This window comes from Gorilla gorilla, chromosome 8 (assembly GCF_029281585.2).
Source record: "Gorilla gorilla gorilla isolate KB3781 chromosome 8, NHGRI_mGorGor1-v2.1_pri, whole genome shotgun sequence".
NCBI classification, from domain to species: Eukaryota; Metazoa; Chordata; class Mammalia; order Primates; family Hominidae; genus Gorilla; species Gorilla gorilla.
In genome coordinates this window covers 22,523,140-22,541,317 of record NC_073232.2, presented here as the reverse complement: position 1 = coordinate 22,541,317, position 18,178 = coordinate 22,523,140, and the positions used below count along the sequence as shown (strand labels likewise).

General features: G+C 43.7%; 1 protein-coding gene across 24 annotated transcripts in view; it reads left to right on the top strand.

Annotated features, from left to right (window-relative positions):
- Positions 1-18,178, top strand: part of BEND7 (BEN domain containing 7) — an 89,852-nt gene that overhangs the window by 12,918 nt on the left and 58,756 nt on the right. For 18 of the 24 annotated variants that reach the window (XM_055352347.2, XM_055352346.2, XM_031015587.3 and 15 more), the window contains one exon: positions 15,973-16,314. In XM_055352347.2, the coding sequence (XP_055208322.2) occupies positions 15,973-16,314 (342 nt within the window). The remainder of the gene's footprint in view (positions 1-15,972; positions 16,315-18,178) is intronic. The other 6 variants (XM_055352363.2, XM_055352365.2, XM_031015598.3 and 3 more) reach the window with 1 other exon arrangement.

The window sequence follows — 18,178 nt, the reverse complement described above, 5'->3', positions numbered from 1 at the left end:
TATCAGTAGATAGAGTGAGATGATTGATTGAGATGAGGCCGTTTCCTTGTGCAGGATTGTCCCATGTGGCACATGAGGTCTTCATCCCACTCTCCACATGTTGGCAGCGTAAACGTACATCATTGTTGATAGCACCCCATCTACACATTGTGTCCATCAAATGCACTCTCTATGAATGTAAGCTACAGCATGGTCCTTAGCAGGCCGGGGTTGTGGGATCAGTCATCCTGAAGGCAATTTGACTTTAAACAGGAAAAAAACTATTCCATTGCCATCAACTGAACACACCGCCCTCATCCATTGTCTCACAGATGCCAGGATGAAGGGGGAGCGGATGAGAGGCTGTGCTGAACATTTCGGCCGCATGACCATAGTTAGGAGAGAGAGGTCAAAGGGCACATTCCACTGGGGGTCAGGTTACTGTGCCTCATTTCTCTACAAAGGATAGCTTATTGCATGCATATTTCATAATATGTTTTCAAATCATTACAAAGTTAAGACACATTTTCTTTCAGTATTCCATACAACCAATATCCTTGTAAATAAGAATCCATAAAATTGTTTTCTTAGTATTGCATGTTTTTCAAACATGCAGAAATATACTGTTATTCAGATTCCAAGGGGTTTACAATGTTTCTTACTTGAAATCAAATTTTATATCTGAAAGGTTAATGGAGAAAACTAATTATACTGCTATCTGGTAACCAAATGTGTGATGAGACATTTGTCTCTGTAATTAACAGCAAGGAACTTTTATAGTTCCATAAAATCGAATGCTACATAGAGTATTCTGTGAGCATTTGTTTGGCCGAGGTGTCCAAAACAGAGATGTTTATGGATGATATAAACTTGAGCTGAAATGTAATGCAGGTGTCTGTGTCTCTCGCAGCATTTCTCATTGTTGAAATGGAAGCCAAAAGATTAATACCTTTACATTGTTATGATAAAATAAGTGATGTGTTCTTGGAACAGTGGAACGCTACATAAGTTACTCAGTAATTCCAAGAATTTATTCTGTTCCAGGAATAATATCCTTAACAATTTATTTTTACAGAAAAAGTTGATGCAATAGAATAGACTATGAAGTTGCTTGCATGGTGAATGGAATTATATCTCAAGTATGACTTTACACCTACATAGGAAATGTAAAGAACCCCACAGAAGCGCAAGGTTCAGGTACCTCTTAAAAGTAAAAAGTCAGGAGATGCAAAAGTTAAGGTTCCTCTGTTGCATTAACTCATTCTCATTGCACATAGATAATTTTTTCAATTACTAGCAAGACTTTAATGGGTACCTTAATATGCACAGCATGCAATGTGCCTGAGGAGTTGCTGCAGGAATATTAGCTTTAGCGTTTCTCTACAAGTTCAGTGTTCCTCTTCTTAACTCTCCACTGGGAGGGAGAGCCTGGTGCCGGCACACGGTAGAGCAGGGTGGCCCACGTCCGACCCAACTTCCCTGGTTTACTTGATCATTCTGGACAGGCAGCTTTGTCTTCCCATTTGTCGAGGCAGGGGCAACTGAACTTCCCACGCGTCATCTGCAATGAACTGGGAAGAAGATGGAGATGAGACATGTCCCTTGGGGAAGGCTTTCATGGGAAGATGTGGCCGAATTTAGGCACCAAATGGCTTCTGCTTGCCACCTCGCTGCACGCGGTACAGAAAGAAGGAGAACTGCACGGATACCTCCGATGTGGGTTTATCTCTTGCACATCAGTGGTGGTGTTTTTCCGTCGGCTTTCCTCAACCATATCTTCTCGTCATATCTGTTATTAGAATTGACGTTAATATATTCCTATTGTAGATATTTATTGAAGCCACTAGGCCAGGCTGGGAGGTTGTAGAACCCACTAGGTTGTGATAAGAGAAATTAAGGATTCTGTGGGAACATGGGACAGGAGCCCTCCCAGGCCTGGGGAATTAAGGAATACGGCCCTTTAGAAAATGAACTTGAAACTGAGACCTGAAGGGCCAATGTGGTGTTGGGGCTGAGGACACAGAAAGGGCGGCATGTGGGGACCAGCTTCTGAGACACAGGAAAAGGCCTTTGGCAGGGCCAGGGCTGCACAGACAGTCGCTTCTTGGATTCCGATTGAATTGTCTTGAATAGAGTCCCGGGCGGTTTTATTTTTTAAAAGTTGCCCCAGTGGTTCTCATGTGCAGCCAGACACCACCACAGAATAGGAGAAATGTGGCAGGAGCCAGGGCTGGAGCAACAGCAAGGAGGCCCAGCCTCTCGGGGAGCTGCAGCTCCATCCTGGGGATATTGGCACTCCATGGAGGTCCGCAGTGTAATTCGATTTGCATTTTTGAAAGATCACTCTAGCTTCAGGGTGGAGTAGAATGGGAGGGGAGCAATCCTGAAGGCTTGTGGCAGTAGCCCCATGGAGTAATACCAAGAATGGGGTGGTGGTGGGGAGAAGCAGTAGAATTCTAAAGTAATTTAGAAGTTACAAGAAGCAGGACTTGGTGACGAATCAGCTGTGGGAGGGAGGGGAGGAGGAATAACTCCTAGGTTTTTGGCTCAGACAGCTGAGTTGGCCCATGTACTAAGGCTAGGGGATGGTCGTGATAAAATAACATTTTTAGACATGATGTTAAGGTTGCTTTTGAGATGTCCAAGTGAGGCTATCTGGTAAGCAATTGGATGTATGGCTCTGGAGCCCTGAGGTGGAATCTGGGCTGGAGTCCTCTTGTGCAGGTAGTCAGTGGAGCCAGGAGAGAGGACGGTGAATCCAGGAAGAGCATGGAGGACGAGAAGACTGCCTAGGCCAGTGTCCTAAAACTGTGGACACTGAACGCAATGTTTTGCACACCAGTGGTTGTGACCTGTAAGTAGGTCATGATATCAATTTAGTGGATTGTCACCGACACTACAACAGTAACAATAGCAATAAGAAGAAGAAGAAAGAAATAGAGTAGAACAGAAAACATCAAAGTACACTGTGTGCAGGAAAGACAGATTCCTCACACTGTTGTTAAGAGTTGTGTGCATGGTATACATATCTGTATGTGCATTCTAGGTCATCATGAAAAATGTGTTTTTTGCTGTGAACCATGGTCAGAAAAGTTTAGAAGACACTGATTTAAGTTACTATTGCCTTAGCCCCAGAGATTTCCCACGAGACTCACTCAGGGAAGGCTGCCATTCTCCAGGTCCCTTGGGGCCCAAGTTATCCAAATCCCTTGAGATCCTTGGAAGAAAAAGCCATTGTGAATGTGATCTGTTTGTCATCATTATTAATAATATTTACATTGAAAATGAAATTGTGCAATAGCATGTGTGTTTAACTCAGAATATTTAAAAAATTTGAATGACTGAAGAAATATAATCCAGACGGTACTTAATGATGTTCATACTTAACTGATCCATGAGGTAGATGTGGAATTAACATCTCAGGAAGGAGGGGAGATTTGCATTTCTGTGTCAAGACTCTCTTAGAAGTTTTCTGTACAGGAGAGCAGAGGATCAGCATTTCAACTTATATTGAAAAGGGCGTCTCTTTGCAAATAGTAAATTGTGAACATTTTCTTGTTGAATGAAGGCAAGACTTGTGTTACTGTAGGAATTCAGAAGCAGCTCTTAATCTACGGTCTTGTTCTATTTTTCCTAAGTGTATTGTCAGCCTTTGGAGCCTTTTGCTGTGTGTTTCATAGAATCGTGAACACAGACTTTTATTTCGCTTTTCTGAAGTTTTCATCTTTGGCTTTTGTAGAACTAACAGGCTTCACATGGACCAAGTTTCCAGTTTGTTTTTTTCTAAGAGACAGGATCTCGCTATGTTGTCCAGGCTGGAGTGCAGAGGCTGTTAACAGGCGTGGTTGTAGCATACTGCAGCCTTAAACTTCTGGGCTCAAGTGATCCTCCTGCCTCAGCCTCCCAAGTACAAATTTCCAATTTAAAAGGAAATAGCCTCATTCTTCTTAATTTGGAGCAGTGCAACTAAGTCAGAATCTGTAAAGATGGTTTGGTCCAGTGATTTCCTTGTTTCCACCCTGTGTGCTAACATTCCTAGGTAGTTAAGGTACCAGCTAGTTCACACAGCACCCACGTCCTAGGTAGTTAAGGTACCAGCTAGTTCACACAGCACCCACGTCTTGTTGTGACAGCTCCCTGGACACCGGCTTGATAGTCTCATGAATGGACTCCTTCCTGCCATTCAGCTAGTTCCTTGAGCAGCTTAGTAGAGCAGTGTAGCACAGGGACCCGGAAGCCTGATGCACCCAATGCAGATCTCTCACCTCACAGTCTCTGCATCTCCTGGGTAAAATGTATACGCCAGTGCTCGAACCTCTTAGCTTGGTGTCAGGATTCAATGTAGGCAGGGTGCTTACCAGAGGCCTGGTACATACTAAGTGCTCTGTAAGTGGTATTCGTAGCTTTAACACTCTTTCCCTTAAATACATCCAAATTCCTTTTAAGGATACATGACTTGTAATGAGTTTCAAGAGAAAGTGGCCTTAGCATGTATTCCAGGGTACAAAACGTGCCACACCCCAGCATCTCCCTGCTTGACTTTTCTTGCTGCCGTCTAGCTGCTGCTGAGTCAGTCGTTCCTGCCCAATTTCACTGTGATGTTTTCAGGTCCACAGCTACATCTACCAGTTGCCTTATACCCAGCTTGAGAATACCACAAAGAAAAGTTTGTAAATAATTCTTCTAGGTCATTTTCCTTCAAAATAGTCATATATATTCATTTTGAAACCATTTTTTAAACAATTTATAAAGCCAAAAACAAAATAAAAAGTAAAAGATCTCAGCTGATCTGAAGTTAGTGAGTTACCTCAATTGATTGTTCACAGTGAGTTGTAGGTCAAACTCCTTCTACTGTTCCCCCGTCTCACTAATACACTTGACTAGTTATTTGGGGTTTTGGGATTGTTGTTTTTTTTTGAGACGGAGTCTCACTCTGTTGCCCAGGCTGGAGTGCAGTGGCGGGATCTCAGCTCACAGCAACCTCCGCCTTCTGGGTTCAAGCGATTCTCCTGCCTCAGCTTCCTGAGTAGCTGGGATTACAGGTGCCTACCATCACACCCAGCTAATTTTCGTGTTTTTTAAGTAGGGATGGAGTTTCACCATGTTGGCCAGGCTGGCCTTGAACACCTGACCTCAAGTGATCCGTCCACCTCAGTCTCCCAAAGTGCTGGGATTATAGGCGTGAGCCACTGTGCCCGGCCCTTGACTAGTTTTTTTTTTTTTTAAATCCAATCACACTTTCCAGTGATAACCACTATTACCAATAGAGGTGTGTGTGAAATGTGTGTGTGTGTCACAGAAAAAGAAGATAGAATTATGCTATATAACATGTTGCAACTTTTTTCACTTAACCTAATCTTTATTTATTTCATCCATATTGACTGCCTATTTGGAACCAGGCAGATTTAGCCCCTAGTTATCCTGTAGTGAATGAGATGATCATGATCTCCTTTCTTGAAGCTAATAATTTGTCTTTCACATACTTCCAAATGACTCTAGAAGGGTCTATTTCACTCTTTATAGATATGATATAATTTCGTTCTACTGCTGTACCATAACTCATTTATCTAATGTTCTGTTGATAAATGTTTACATTGTTCCCAATATTTCCCTTGTAAAATGATGCTGTAGTGAATATTCATAGGTAGTTGTTGGAATATTTCTGTAGCATAAATTTTGGTAAGTGGAATTGCCATATTCTGCCCCAAAAAGGTTTTGCCAAATTACATCCCTACCAACAGCCTATGAGAGTTACTGTGACCCTCAACTATCACCAAAAATGGGCTTTTTGAATCTATAATTACATAGAAAGGAAAAGAATTTTGTGTTAATTTTCATTACATTAATAATTAGGGAGATAAGATACTTAAAATATTTATTGATCTTTTTTTTCTTGTGAATTACATATTCATGTCCTTTGCCCATTTTTCCATCATTAGTATTCATCATCATCTTTATTGATTTATAAGACCTTTTCCATGCATTTCAGATTTAACTCTTTGACTTTGATTATTCTTGAATATTACTTGAAGTGGTGGTTTCAGACCTAGTTGCTTAATGTTAGATGCAGTTACTCATCAGGGAACACTGGACAGCCATGCTATATTGATTATAAAATAAAACTTTGCTTTCCACAATGTAAGAACATTTGGAGGAGAAATAAGTAGACAAAAATCTTTGAATTCACTGAGTAGTTCTAACTGTGTCCTATCGCTCTTACAAAAACCTTCATTGATCTCCTGTCACTTTGAGGATGAAGTCAAAGTGTCAGGGTCCTTTCGTTTTTGTCTTTGCCCCATTCATTGCCTTAACTCCAGCTAAGTTCGCTGATTCGCCATTGCCCACTTCATTTCTCTCTGCCCTCAAGCTTTGTTCAGTGCCGTTCTCTTTTCTCCTCCCCAAAGTGCGCGTGGAAATGCTGGTGTTGTTTATTGACCACCTCCAGTCTTGCCATCTTTGTGAGGCGTAGTCCTCCCAGGGTAAAGTGATCTCTTTTTCTCTCCGTAATTTCTGAAACACTTGTCACATGATTTCTAAGGCATTGATCATGCGTTCCCTTAGTTTTGCCTGTTCAGTCATGGACACCGTAACTGTGCTCCTGGGAAGTGTAGCTGGCGACGCTGAAGAGCCTGACTCGCAGGCACCAGCCCTTGCCTCTGGGATGGACCAGCCCACCCACCCCTGGCCTTGCTTTTCAGCTGGCAGACATGTAACTGTGGGTGCCCAGTGCTGGGGCCCAGGGTCCGTAGGAAGCTGCACATCTTGGTGGATAGAAGATTGTTTTAAAATTAAGTGCAAAAACAAAGAGAGTATAGAACAGTACTTGCATTCAGTTTTTAAGAGAAAACATAAGGACATCTAAGAAAATTGTTTGTTCCTTATTCCCCTCCTAGGACTCTGTCCCCAGACTTCTCATAGATACTTACTCTCCTTTGGCTTTCTGTGTTCTTTGAGGGAAAAGTTTGAGAAGCCGTGTGATAGCTCATTTTGCACAGCTGTTTCTTGCTTCATTTCCTGGTATTTCTTTGCTCTTTTTGACCCTAACTGCCCATCTCAAGCCCTTTGTGCCTATTTGGCTTTCAGTACCTGTTTTCCCACTAGGATCCTTGGCGTTCCTTCTTGGTACCTGTCCTGGCTTCACATCTTCAGCCATGATTACAAAGTGCTCCTGTCCCCTGGCTGGGGTTGACCGCCGTGCCGCTTAGGCCTGCCTGTCGATCAGAAGAGTGCCATTATACTCGTAGAGCTGTGTACACACTCTTTTGTCTCCTGTGCTAGGCTGTAAACTCCTGAAGGGAAGAGACTGTGTATTACATTTCTTTTTTTTTTTTTCGGTCACATTGTGTCTCATAATTTACTAGCAGTACAGTAAATATTTATTAAGTGGATGAGTGAACCTGATAGTATCTCAACAGATTTAAAAGGGTCTTAGCTATCCTTTAAATGTAAATGCCATGTATACATTGGGCTGCTTAATTATTTTCTATCTGTAGTTCTCAGCTGAACAGGACCCTCAAGCACGTGGAGATATATTTGTGTCTAGATATTCCTTTCCATGGTATTTGATTCATCCAATTAAATGATTCTATGGCCACTTTTTGGTCTTTCCTTTTCCGTGGCATTCAGCCTATGCAGTGTGGAGCCCTTGGAGTTCTTGAGCATCTTCCAAGGACGGCTTCAGGAATCGGGTTCTGGCGCAGTCTCCTCAGCAGAGCTTTGCTTTTCTTTATTTATTGGGGTTCCACTTTAGATTGCACTTGGGAAAAAAAGGACTTGTTTGGAAAACCACCGCCCTGTTCCATAGACTGATGCTTTTCACACCGTTTTTTGCTGAGTTCGACTCCCAGTCTTGTGTGTCCCTCATAAACATGGCTGTTGTCCCTGCAGGCTGCCAGCTGGGACCTTGATGGCATCTGCATGTTAATGGGGTCTGGAAAGAGGTGCCAGCCTCAGGTCCTCAAAGCACAGGGTCCGTTCCAGATTCCTCTTCTTTCAGCTCACTTGTGGAGGTTGTGCGGAGAGCTGCCCGCAAGCCTGAAGGCCCTGGCTCCGTGCTCCCACCCGTCTCCCATTTGACAGGCCGCCCATCAGTCTATCCACAGCATGGCTCCATGCCAACCTCTATGAGTTTTTAAGAGGAAATATTTTGGACCATATAGTATAATCCTGGTCATCTTATTATTTCTCACTGATAAACTCTTTCTCTTTAACATGCCATTACCTGCCCCCTAAAAAATGCAAGGAGTTTTAAAGCATTTTTCTTTCAAATATGTTCACAGTGTTGTGCAACCACCTCCAGAGCTTTTTCATCACCACAAACAGAGATGCATTCTCATTGTCACCTCTCCTGCAGATGCTTCTGCACTGCTTCTGGTATTTACAAACTGGAAAGTCCAGCTCTTTAAGACCATCTGTGGCCTCACCTTCAGGCTGGAAGCTGCATTTTCAGTTCATTGTTTTTCTTTTTGATAAAGAACAGTGTCCTACCCATAATACTGTGTAGTATATTTAGAGATAATTAAGTCACTCAGTGGCCATTTATTAGTGAAAGAACCCAGCCCCCCTTCATCTTTCCTTGTTCCTTTAATCTGTTCAATTGGCTTTTTCATTATCTCCTCAAGTTTCTCAATGGCCTCTTTAACATAGGACAAAACGGGACATGATAGTGTAATACTGAGTGTAGTGGTAGGATTGGACCCCATTTCTTTCAGACACCCTCTGTCCATTCTGCTCAGGTAAGTCACCGAACGTGACATGTCTGAGTGATGGGTTTGAGACTGGCACGGGGAGAGAGAGTCAGTCAGTTCTGATCAAGAGGATAGTTGCCTCAGGGGTTGGGAATTCCGGAGGGATAGGTTTGACTCACTTTACCAGCTTGGAATCAGACGAAGTCATATCTTTTTAAATATCTACTAATAAATGAATGTTTTGAGTTCTTTACATGCTAGATTAGTAGAAGATCTAATATCTCTCTATAAGATGTCCTCCACCCCCCAAATTATCCATGACCCTCAGGGGCTTACTCAGTCCAGAGGGGCCAGCCTACTCGTGGATAAAACCGAAATATGGCTTCATGCTCAACCTCATGCACCCAGTAGCTGCGTTTCCCATTGCCTGCTTTTATCCAGATTTTCTTCATCAAAACTAGACTCCATATCTCCACTCCCTTGCACGCATCTTTTTCCAGTTCTACGGGTGTTTATATCTATTCAGTGACCCAAGCTGGAAACCTTGGGGTTATTGTTCATGGATTCTTCCCGCCTCCACCCCCCGCAAATCCAGCTAATCCCAAGCCCATTTGATTAAACTTCTTCAGTGTCTCTCTCTCTCTCTCCATCTCTCTCCATTTCCATCCTGAAAATCCTGGTAGACTGACGTTGCCATTCACAGAGCCTTCCGTGATAACATTCTAGCCAAGTTCCTCTATGCCATACCGGTTTCACCATAATTTTGCCAGAACTGTTTTTGTGTAGGATATATCTGATTATTTACTATCCTTATATGAAAAGATACCTGAATCTTAAGTTACCCAGTGATAACCCATTGGCTCCAGTGTACAATTCTTCTGCCTTCACCCTGCATGTGGTGCTCTAGCAGGGTGGCCTCACTATGCACTCCAGCTCCGTTGCCTGCCTCATCTCCTATGAATCTTAAACTCCTGGCTCACAGAACTGCTGCTTGGGAAGAGGGATGCAAGGTAATACACCTCTGTGAGCTTCTTCCGGGGGTTAACAGAGCAGTGTTTCGGGGAGCAAGAGGAAAGCCAAGTCTCCTCTGCAGCCTCAAAGGAAGGGAGAATGAATAATTTTCATGCCGGGCCAACAGGGAAGGCAGGATCCACAGGGAAGGGGCGGGTCTAGCTCTAGCAAGGAAGCAGAGCGTGCCATCTGCAACCAGGGGGGCAGTTTACCAAGTAGAGTTCCAGGGCACACAGTTAAAAGAGGCAGGGGTCAGTGGGCCGGGAAAACCAGGACCATTGTTTGGAGCAAGAGATCAATATAAAGAGATTCAGGTAAGAGATGTTGAGAGAGTTGGGGTACCTTTCAATTTGTACCCGATGATCTTTGTATCTCTGGAGCCTAGGAGGTGCTTGATAAATATTTGTCAAATAATTTATTTCTGATATGTTTTCATTCTTTCCTGTTATTTACTATCTTAGTGTTGCGTTCTGGACTTCATTCTGTTTTTGATAAGCCGGGTTTTTTTAATTACTTAAGAAAGGTTTATGGAACGCCTGCTGTACATCAGCACTGGTACATTTGTAGGGCACAGACAGGGTGACTGTTACCAGGAATTTTCCTAATAAGGAGGCATATAGATGGGCACACATGCAACTGCTCTGTTTTGGATGGAACTCTTTGAGTTTCATTATTAACTTAACTGATAGCATTGTCCTCAGCAGCCACCAGAGGCCCAGACAAGTGCCAGCAAGAGATCCACAAGCACAGGTCCCTTTGGGGCAGGCTCCCAGTCAGGGGTCGGACTGTGGGCCTTTAATGACACAAGCACAGTGTGAGAGTTTAAGAAGTTTTAGTACTTACGGACCCCGGGGGATAGCACACCCCTGGAGGCCACACACATGCAGGCCAGAGTGGGTGTCTGCCCCATGTGGCCTGGCAGGGGAGAGAAAGGAACCCATGGCCAGTACCTTTATTGGGTCCAGAGCGTTATCCACACGGGTTTCTTGTAGGGAGCTGTAATTCATGGGCTGAAAGCAAGCAGGCAGGGGTTGCAGGAGGTCACTCAGCGACTGCGAGGGCGTTACTGTGGCATATCTGCACAGTCCACGTGGGGTGCGAGGGCCAGCAGGCTGCATCTAGCTGTCCTATAGGGAGGTGGTCACCAGGCAGCAGTTGTATAAAGCAGATGTCTGGATCGACCACACTGAGGAACCGGGAGTGCAGCGAATAGAACTGGAAACTGTCAAGGGTGACAGAGCCTTGCTTCTGGAATGAAAAACTCCCACTTATATTTAAAATGGATGCCAAGGCAACACAAAATGATGAGCATTCGCTGCACTCTCTCTCAGTTTGTTTGTTACCATCTTTTATCGTGATTACCTGTGAATAATCATGTTCCACGTAGTGGATCCTTCTCTCCTAGCCAAGTTAAGGGCAACCTTGTGTGGTGACTTCTATGTTGCCCTCACATGTATCAGATCCTGCAAGACTATGTGTCATAAATTCTTTGCGTAAAGGAACGTGATCTAGTAGAGTCTTGAAATTTAGTGAGGGGGAGAATCCAGCATACAATCTTTTTAGATCTTGTCCAAGGAGTATAGTTACTAAACTCCAAAGGAGTTCAGGCTGCCAATAAGGTAGTCACGTGGCATGGATCCATTTTAGTAAGATTTCTTTGTGTTTGTTTTTCTGAAAAGGATTCAGCGTCTTGGAAAGAGATCAGGAAAAATGCCCAGGTTTCCTTATAGCATCCTGTCTCGCTAGAGAGCTCGTTGCTCCAAAGAGCTTCCTTTTCCTGGTATCTATACCTGGAGAAGTCATTGACTAATGATAACTGGAAATACCAGTAGAAGTCAGTGAATGCTTCCAATCTCAATCTCCTATATACTTTTCACCAATTTTTTTTTTTATCAAAGAACTTGGATTCCACTATGATAGAAGAAGCCTGTCTTCCGAAAAGGACGCTTGTGACTTCTAGAGCCACAAAGTGCTTGGTTAACACCTTGGTGACGGTGAAGATCCTGTGCCCCTCCTGGACTACCATGTGCCCCTCCCCGGGTTAGGGTTCAGACTCTTGCTTTAGGATTTAGGAAACCAGAGAATAGTCAGTGGCTTGGCTAGTATCCAGTAGCAGGTGGGCGTAGTTAGGAGGTGAGACCAGGTGTGGGTGTAATAGCCCAGCCTGTCCTGTCCCACACTAACACTGCACCACACTTAACGAGCTTCTATGGCTCGGCCTGCTCATCTGCTCCCAGCACCCACTGTCCCCAGATTATTTAGGTTGACTCAGCTTTTTTGTCATTGTCACTTGGAGTTTTCAGGCCTTGTTTCTGATCCTCTGCCCCATCTGCCCCAAATGTGCAAGGAAACCTCTTTCTTCCTGTCTGCCAAAGCCTGTCACTCATCATTCCCTGCTGTGGAGTGGAGCCCCAGGACTCCCTCCTCCTAGGCAGCAGCTGCAGGGGTGACCTGCTCAGCTGCTCCTGCTGCTTTGGGTGAAGAGAGGGTGACTCAGTAAACCCCAGAGACCATTCCTGAACGTCCCATCATCTCCCCTAAGAAACTTTCCCCACTCTGCCCTTCTTCAACCTTCCCTGCCGCCTCTCAGCTCACCTCTCAGCTCTCCTCTCAGCACAGACTTCTGCAGTTACTGCAGTTTTCTGTGTTCCATCCTTTTAGTTGTTGTTTGTTTGTTTGTTTGTTTGTTTTTTGAGATGGAGTCTCACCCTATCGCCCAGGCTGGAGTGCAGTGGCACAACCTTGGCTCACTGCAACCTCCGCCTCCCAGGTTCAAGTGATTCTCCTGCCTCAGCCTCCGAGTAGCTGGAACTACAGGCGCGCGCTGCCACACCCAGCTAACTTTTGTGTTTTTAGTAGAGACAGGCTTTCACCATGTTGACCAGGCTGGTCTCAAATTCCAGATCTCAGGTGATCCACCCACCTCAGCCTCCCAAAGTGCTGGGATTACAGGTGTGAGCCACTGTGCCATCCTTTAAAGGATGTGTTCCATCCTTTAAAACATGCCACAGTGAGCTAGGCCGTGAGCTTACTTCCTCTGAGGAGGGACCTGCTTCTGGCCTTCTGCCCTCTTCCTTTCAGCACTGTTTCTTCCTCCTCAGTCCCCCGACGTCCTGATTTTTTGTGTATTTGTTTCGTTTTGTTTTGCCTTTGGGAGACATGTTTCTGCACACGGCAGGCGCAGCCCACCGCCAGAACCCCTCACACCTGCCACCTTCCTCCCTCATTGCCACCTGCAGCTTAGGATGCTGGTTGTCAAAATGAAAATACAAAGTTATGCAAAACTCAGGTTGTATTTTCAGCCATGTACTGTCATAGGCATAAGTTCTGGAACTCTCAAACTGAGGTCATGACAAAGCAGATTTGCCCTCAGAAGGTTCCAGAATCCTTGTGACGCCTTCCTGTTCCTAATGGTAGCACTGTATCTATCCTAGCATTATATCTACAGAGCAGAGGCAGGACCTTTGGCAGGAGACACATCCCTTCTCCTGTGATGTGTCAGTTAGTGTGGAGAAGCAAGCTGGCATGGACTTGAGAGCCGGGGCGGGTATCTGCCCCATGTGGCCTGGCTATGGCTGCTCTGTTCAGGGAGCCTGGAGTCAGGGGTGGCGGCCACCAACCTGTGCCAGAGAAGGCTAGTCTCTGCATGGACTTCAGTGCAGGCGTACCCGGCCTGATGGGGAGGGCTGTGGGTGGAAACCACACAGAAAAGATGCCTCCTCTTGCTTGAATTGTGGTGTTAACTAGCCGGGAACGTATGTGTCTGGTTGCTGAAATTAATACCACATTTGCCTGTAGGCTTATCTTTCAGGATTCCTCTGGGACCTCTTCCAGACACACCCTGTTCCGTAGCCTCTCGAGAAAGTAGTAAATTTTGCTGACTCTGCGTTATTGAAATCTCGCTTGGTCGTTCATTCTCATAAAATCTGGAATATGATTTATTGTTTATATATTGTAATTTTCACAGGGGTTTGAAGTAGAAATAGTTTTATCTCAAATTAGAATATTTCTCCTCTCAAGCATATGCCAACAACACATAGCAATATTGTAAATTTGGAAATCTGTGTTATTTCTGTGTTCACTCATGTTCAATTAGACAGAATTAATATATTCTGTAACGTTTTTAGTATCATTTTTAAAAACTAAAGATATTTACTTCAAAATAGTGAACAGTAAATTCAAAATAAACTTCCTTATTTAGTAACATAACACATGTATTAATAAGCTAAATATCTAACTGGAAAGCACAAAACGGCTAGGTTATTGTGCAGTTACCAGCTCTACAGAGAAACCTGGCTTATCCTAAGTGCAGTCATTATATTGATCCATATATATATATATATATATATATATACATATCCTTATATATACATATATTGATCATTATAATTGATCCTAAGTGCAATCATTATATTGAATGTGCTGTGTTTATTTGTAGGAGCTGTATTTTTCTTAACAGATGCTGTCTGTTAGCCTTTTCTTTATCTTACAGTTTAAATTTCAAGCATTTATTAGAGTAACTGCATGAATGTTTACACACACATACCCTGGCCTAAGATTTTTTTTTTTTTTGAGACAGGGTCTGCCACTATCACCCAGGCTGAAGTGCAGTGGCACAATCTCGGCTCGCTGCAACTTCTGCCTCCGGGGCTCAAGCAGTCCTTCCACCTCAGCCTCCAAGTAGCTGGGACCACAGGCACACACCACCATGCTGGGCTAACTTTTGTACTTTTTGTACTTTTGTAGAGACGGGGTTTCTCCATATTGCCCAGGCTGGTCGCAAACTCCTGAGCTCAAATGATCCTCCCATCTCAGCCTCCCGAAGGGCTGGGATTACACGTGTGAGCCACCATGCCCAACATGATAAAAACAAGATTTCATCTTTTGGGTTTGAGAAAAAAAAATTCATCTCTCTTCATCTTTATGAAGATACTGGCTGATGCACAGCTTAAGAAGATAGTGTGTTTGAAATAGCTCCTAATAGATATCAGCATCCTCTGATATTATTATTGATAGAAAATATTTTTTTCTTTTTTTTTTTTTTTTTTTTGAGATGGAGTTTCGCTCTTGTTGCCTAGGCTGGAATGCAATGGTGCCATCTTGGCTCACCACAACTTCTACCTCCTGGGTGAGCCGGGTTCTCCTGGCTCAGCCTTGTGAGTAGCTGGGATTACAGGCATGTGCCACCACGCCTGGCTAATTTTGTATTTTTAGTAGAGAAAGGGTTTCTCCATGTTGGTCAGGCTGGTCTCGAACTCCCGACCTCAGGTGATCTACCCGCCTCGGCCTCCCAAAGTGCTGGGATTACAGGCGTGAGCCACTGTGCCTGGCCAAAAAGATTTTCTATCTGTACGATATTATAGACATCTTTAATATTTATTAAGTACTCCCAGTGCAGTATAGAAGTTCTTTCATTTTAAAAAAATGTCCTGAGACGGGAGAAAAATCTTAAAAAAAGAAGTCAGTGTAGGTGAGGTGGGATTTCAAAGTGGCCTGTGACCTTTCGCCCACAGTTACGCTGCAGGGGAGGTGGCAGTGCGTTTGGCATGGGAGGAGGGCACGGTGGGGAGGTTGCACTTCCGCCCTTCCAGTGCTGGTACCGCCAGTGACCTCGAGTGGCAGGGACCCCTCGGTCATCACCAGGCTGATGTGATGGGAGTCAGGGTGCCAGAAAGACAAAACCCCCTCGCTTGCCATGCTGCCACACTCGGCGCCTCTCTGTCTCCTCGGCCGTCCTCTCTGAAGGTGATGTCTCCAGCGGCAGCGTGTCATCCTGGAGGACATTGTGTCAGTAGTGAAGCCCTGCGTCCCTGCCAGTCCAAGCTTTCTTCCTTGTCCTTGCCCCGCCTGGTGAAGCTGACAGACAGTGAGCAGAGTGCTTTAGTGACCTGCCCATTCCTCATGGGTGGCTGTGGCCCATCAGAGCAGAGGGGTTCCGCGGTCCAGTTCTATCCTTGACCTTCTGTCTCAGCCTGTTTCCTCATCACCTACTCATTCAGAAAATGCTTCCAAAGAGGGAATGTCATGTTTGTTCCTGATGACACACTCTCAAGAAACCTCTTTCATCATAAGCGACTTGCAGAAAGAAATTAAAATGAGAGGCACCAGGAATAGGATGGGTTTTTTCAGACCGTAGTCAGTTTTCCTGCCTTTGCATTTTGCAGATTAAGTTTATAGAGTCAGTCATCTTTCCCATTTCCAAAGAAGGGTTGTTTTTCTTTCTCTTCTTTTTGGTTAGTGAACTGTTTTCTCTTTCACTAATTTAGAGTGCTAACTTTGGCCCTGTTTCCATTAGGAGATGAAAGCATGGAAATAAAAAAGCAAATTACAGGGATGAGAAGATTGCTGAACGACAGCACTGGGCGGATCTATCAGCGAGTTGGCAAAGAAGGAGAGAAACTAAAAGAAGAGCCCCAGGACCTGGATTTAGTCTGGCCTCCGCGTTTGAACTCCTCTGCTGAGGCCCCGCAAAGCCTCCACCCGTCTTCACGTGGTGTATGGAATGAGCTACCGCCCCAGAGTGGACAGTTCTCAGGGCAGTATGGCACCCGTTCTAGAACCTTCCAAAGCCAGCCCCACCCTACCGCAAGCTCCAATGGTATGGTTGTCAACAAACATTCAGAAGGCTCTCACGGGGGTTTGTACTGTTCTGTTTTATTTCTAAATATTCAGTGTGTTGAGTTCAATTTATTAAACCCTCCCATAATTACGTGCCTTTGCTGAGTTACTTTAAAAGACAGGGAGACACAAAGGAAAGAGTTGAAGACTATTAAAAAACAGAATTGAGAATTAGGAAAGACAGGGGGTTCTATGTTATAAGTGAAGATTTCCTGGTAGAGATTTTAGCCCTTTAAGAAGTTAAAGCGATCGTTTTGTGCCCATGTACGGATATTATTGTCACAAAAAAAAACTGAACATTAGGGCAGAAAGAGCTCCCCATTGTCTTTCAAAGAAGCTTCCTGGTCCTATGGTGTGTTACTAACATATCCTCTTGGTTACTCCTTCACCTTACTCATTATCAGAAGAGTCCCAGATAAAGGCGGGGGCGGACAGGGGTGGGGGGCCGATAACCCAGCATCCCACGTCAGTACTGAACCCAGTGATCCATATTTTGTAACATGCTTCATTAGCAATGGAAAGTATTCCTTTAAAGTAAAATTTTCTTAATTTAAGTTTCCTAATTGTTAAGAAAAGAATCAAATGACAATTTTTTTTCAAAGCTTAAGGAGAAAAACCTGATGCTTTTTGTGGTCATATTAGTTTTCTATCCGGCCACACTGGATGCTATAATATTTGTTCTATAAACTCTGTAGAGATGTGCAGATCTATAGTTTTCACAAAGAGAACAAGAAAAAGGTAAGAAAGCATTTTCAGTTTCCTTAAGAAGTTAAGGATTTTTTTCCATTCATTTTCATTTCACAATCTCCTTCAAGAAAAAGAGAACTGTTTTGACTTTTTTTTAAAACACAATTTGTGGTTCAGAGGCATGAAAAGCCATCCTGAGACATTGATGAGACAGCGAAGGACCCCAGAAATGTATGGGTGTCTTCTCTGCCTCTCAGTAGTACATAAGCCAGTATCAAAGTTCCAATGCTGGCATGCATCCAGGTTAGAGGAACACAGCTCTTTAAAGACTCCTCCATAAAAATAAAAAGTCAGTTATCTTTAAAATTAGAAAATGATTTATAACAAGCTGAAAAGGGTTGGTTTTGTCTTCTAAAAATGATAAAAGATGGTACTTACATTAGTGACTAGAAATATTCTTTAAGACCTTTCTAACTCTACTGCCATGGAAGAGACAATAAGAGAAATAAAATACCCTTAGGTATGTATGAAGTTAATAAACCCCACATCAGTAAGTTTTGGGTAAACAGTGTTCTGTTTCCCAGTATACAATAGGGACAGTGGATTTACTTTGAAAAGTATGAAGTTAGTAAAAGTTACAAACATAAATTCCCCCATATCAGTTTGAAAATGGATATTTTATGTTTTCAATAGAAATATGGCTAGGTGTGGTGGCTCATGCCTGTAGTCCTAACGCTTTGGGAGGCCGAGATGAGTGGATTGCTTGAGGCCAGGAGTTCGAGACCAGCCTGGCCAACATGGCGAAACCCCATCACTACTAAAAAATACAAAAATTAGCCGGGCGTGGTAGCGCATGCATGTAGTCCCAGCTACTTGGGGGGCTGAGGCATGAGAATCGCTTGAGCCTGGGAGGCGGGGGTTGCAGTGAACCAAGATCATACCGGTGCACTCCAGCCTGTGCAGCAGAGCGAGACCCTGTCTCAAAAAAAAAAAAAAAAAAAAAGAAATATATTACATATAACTGTGACTACTTTGGTATTTCATTGGGAGTATTTACAATTTTAAAGTTGTAACATTACAATTTTGCTACAATTTTGAATGTAAATAATTGTACCACTACAATCACTAAGTTATCCTGAAGTATTTCATGGTTTTGCTCGGGTGAATTTTTCTATAGTATTCCCAAATAATGCATA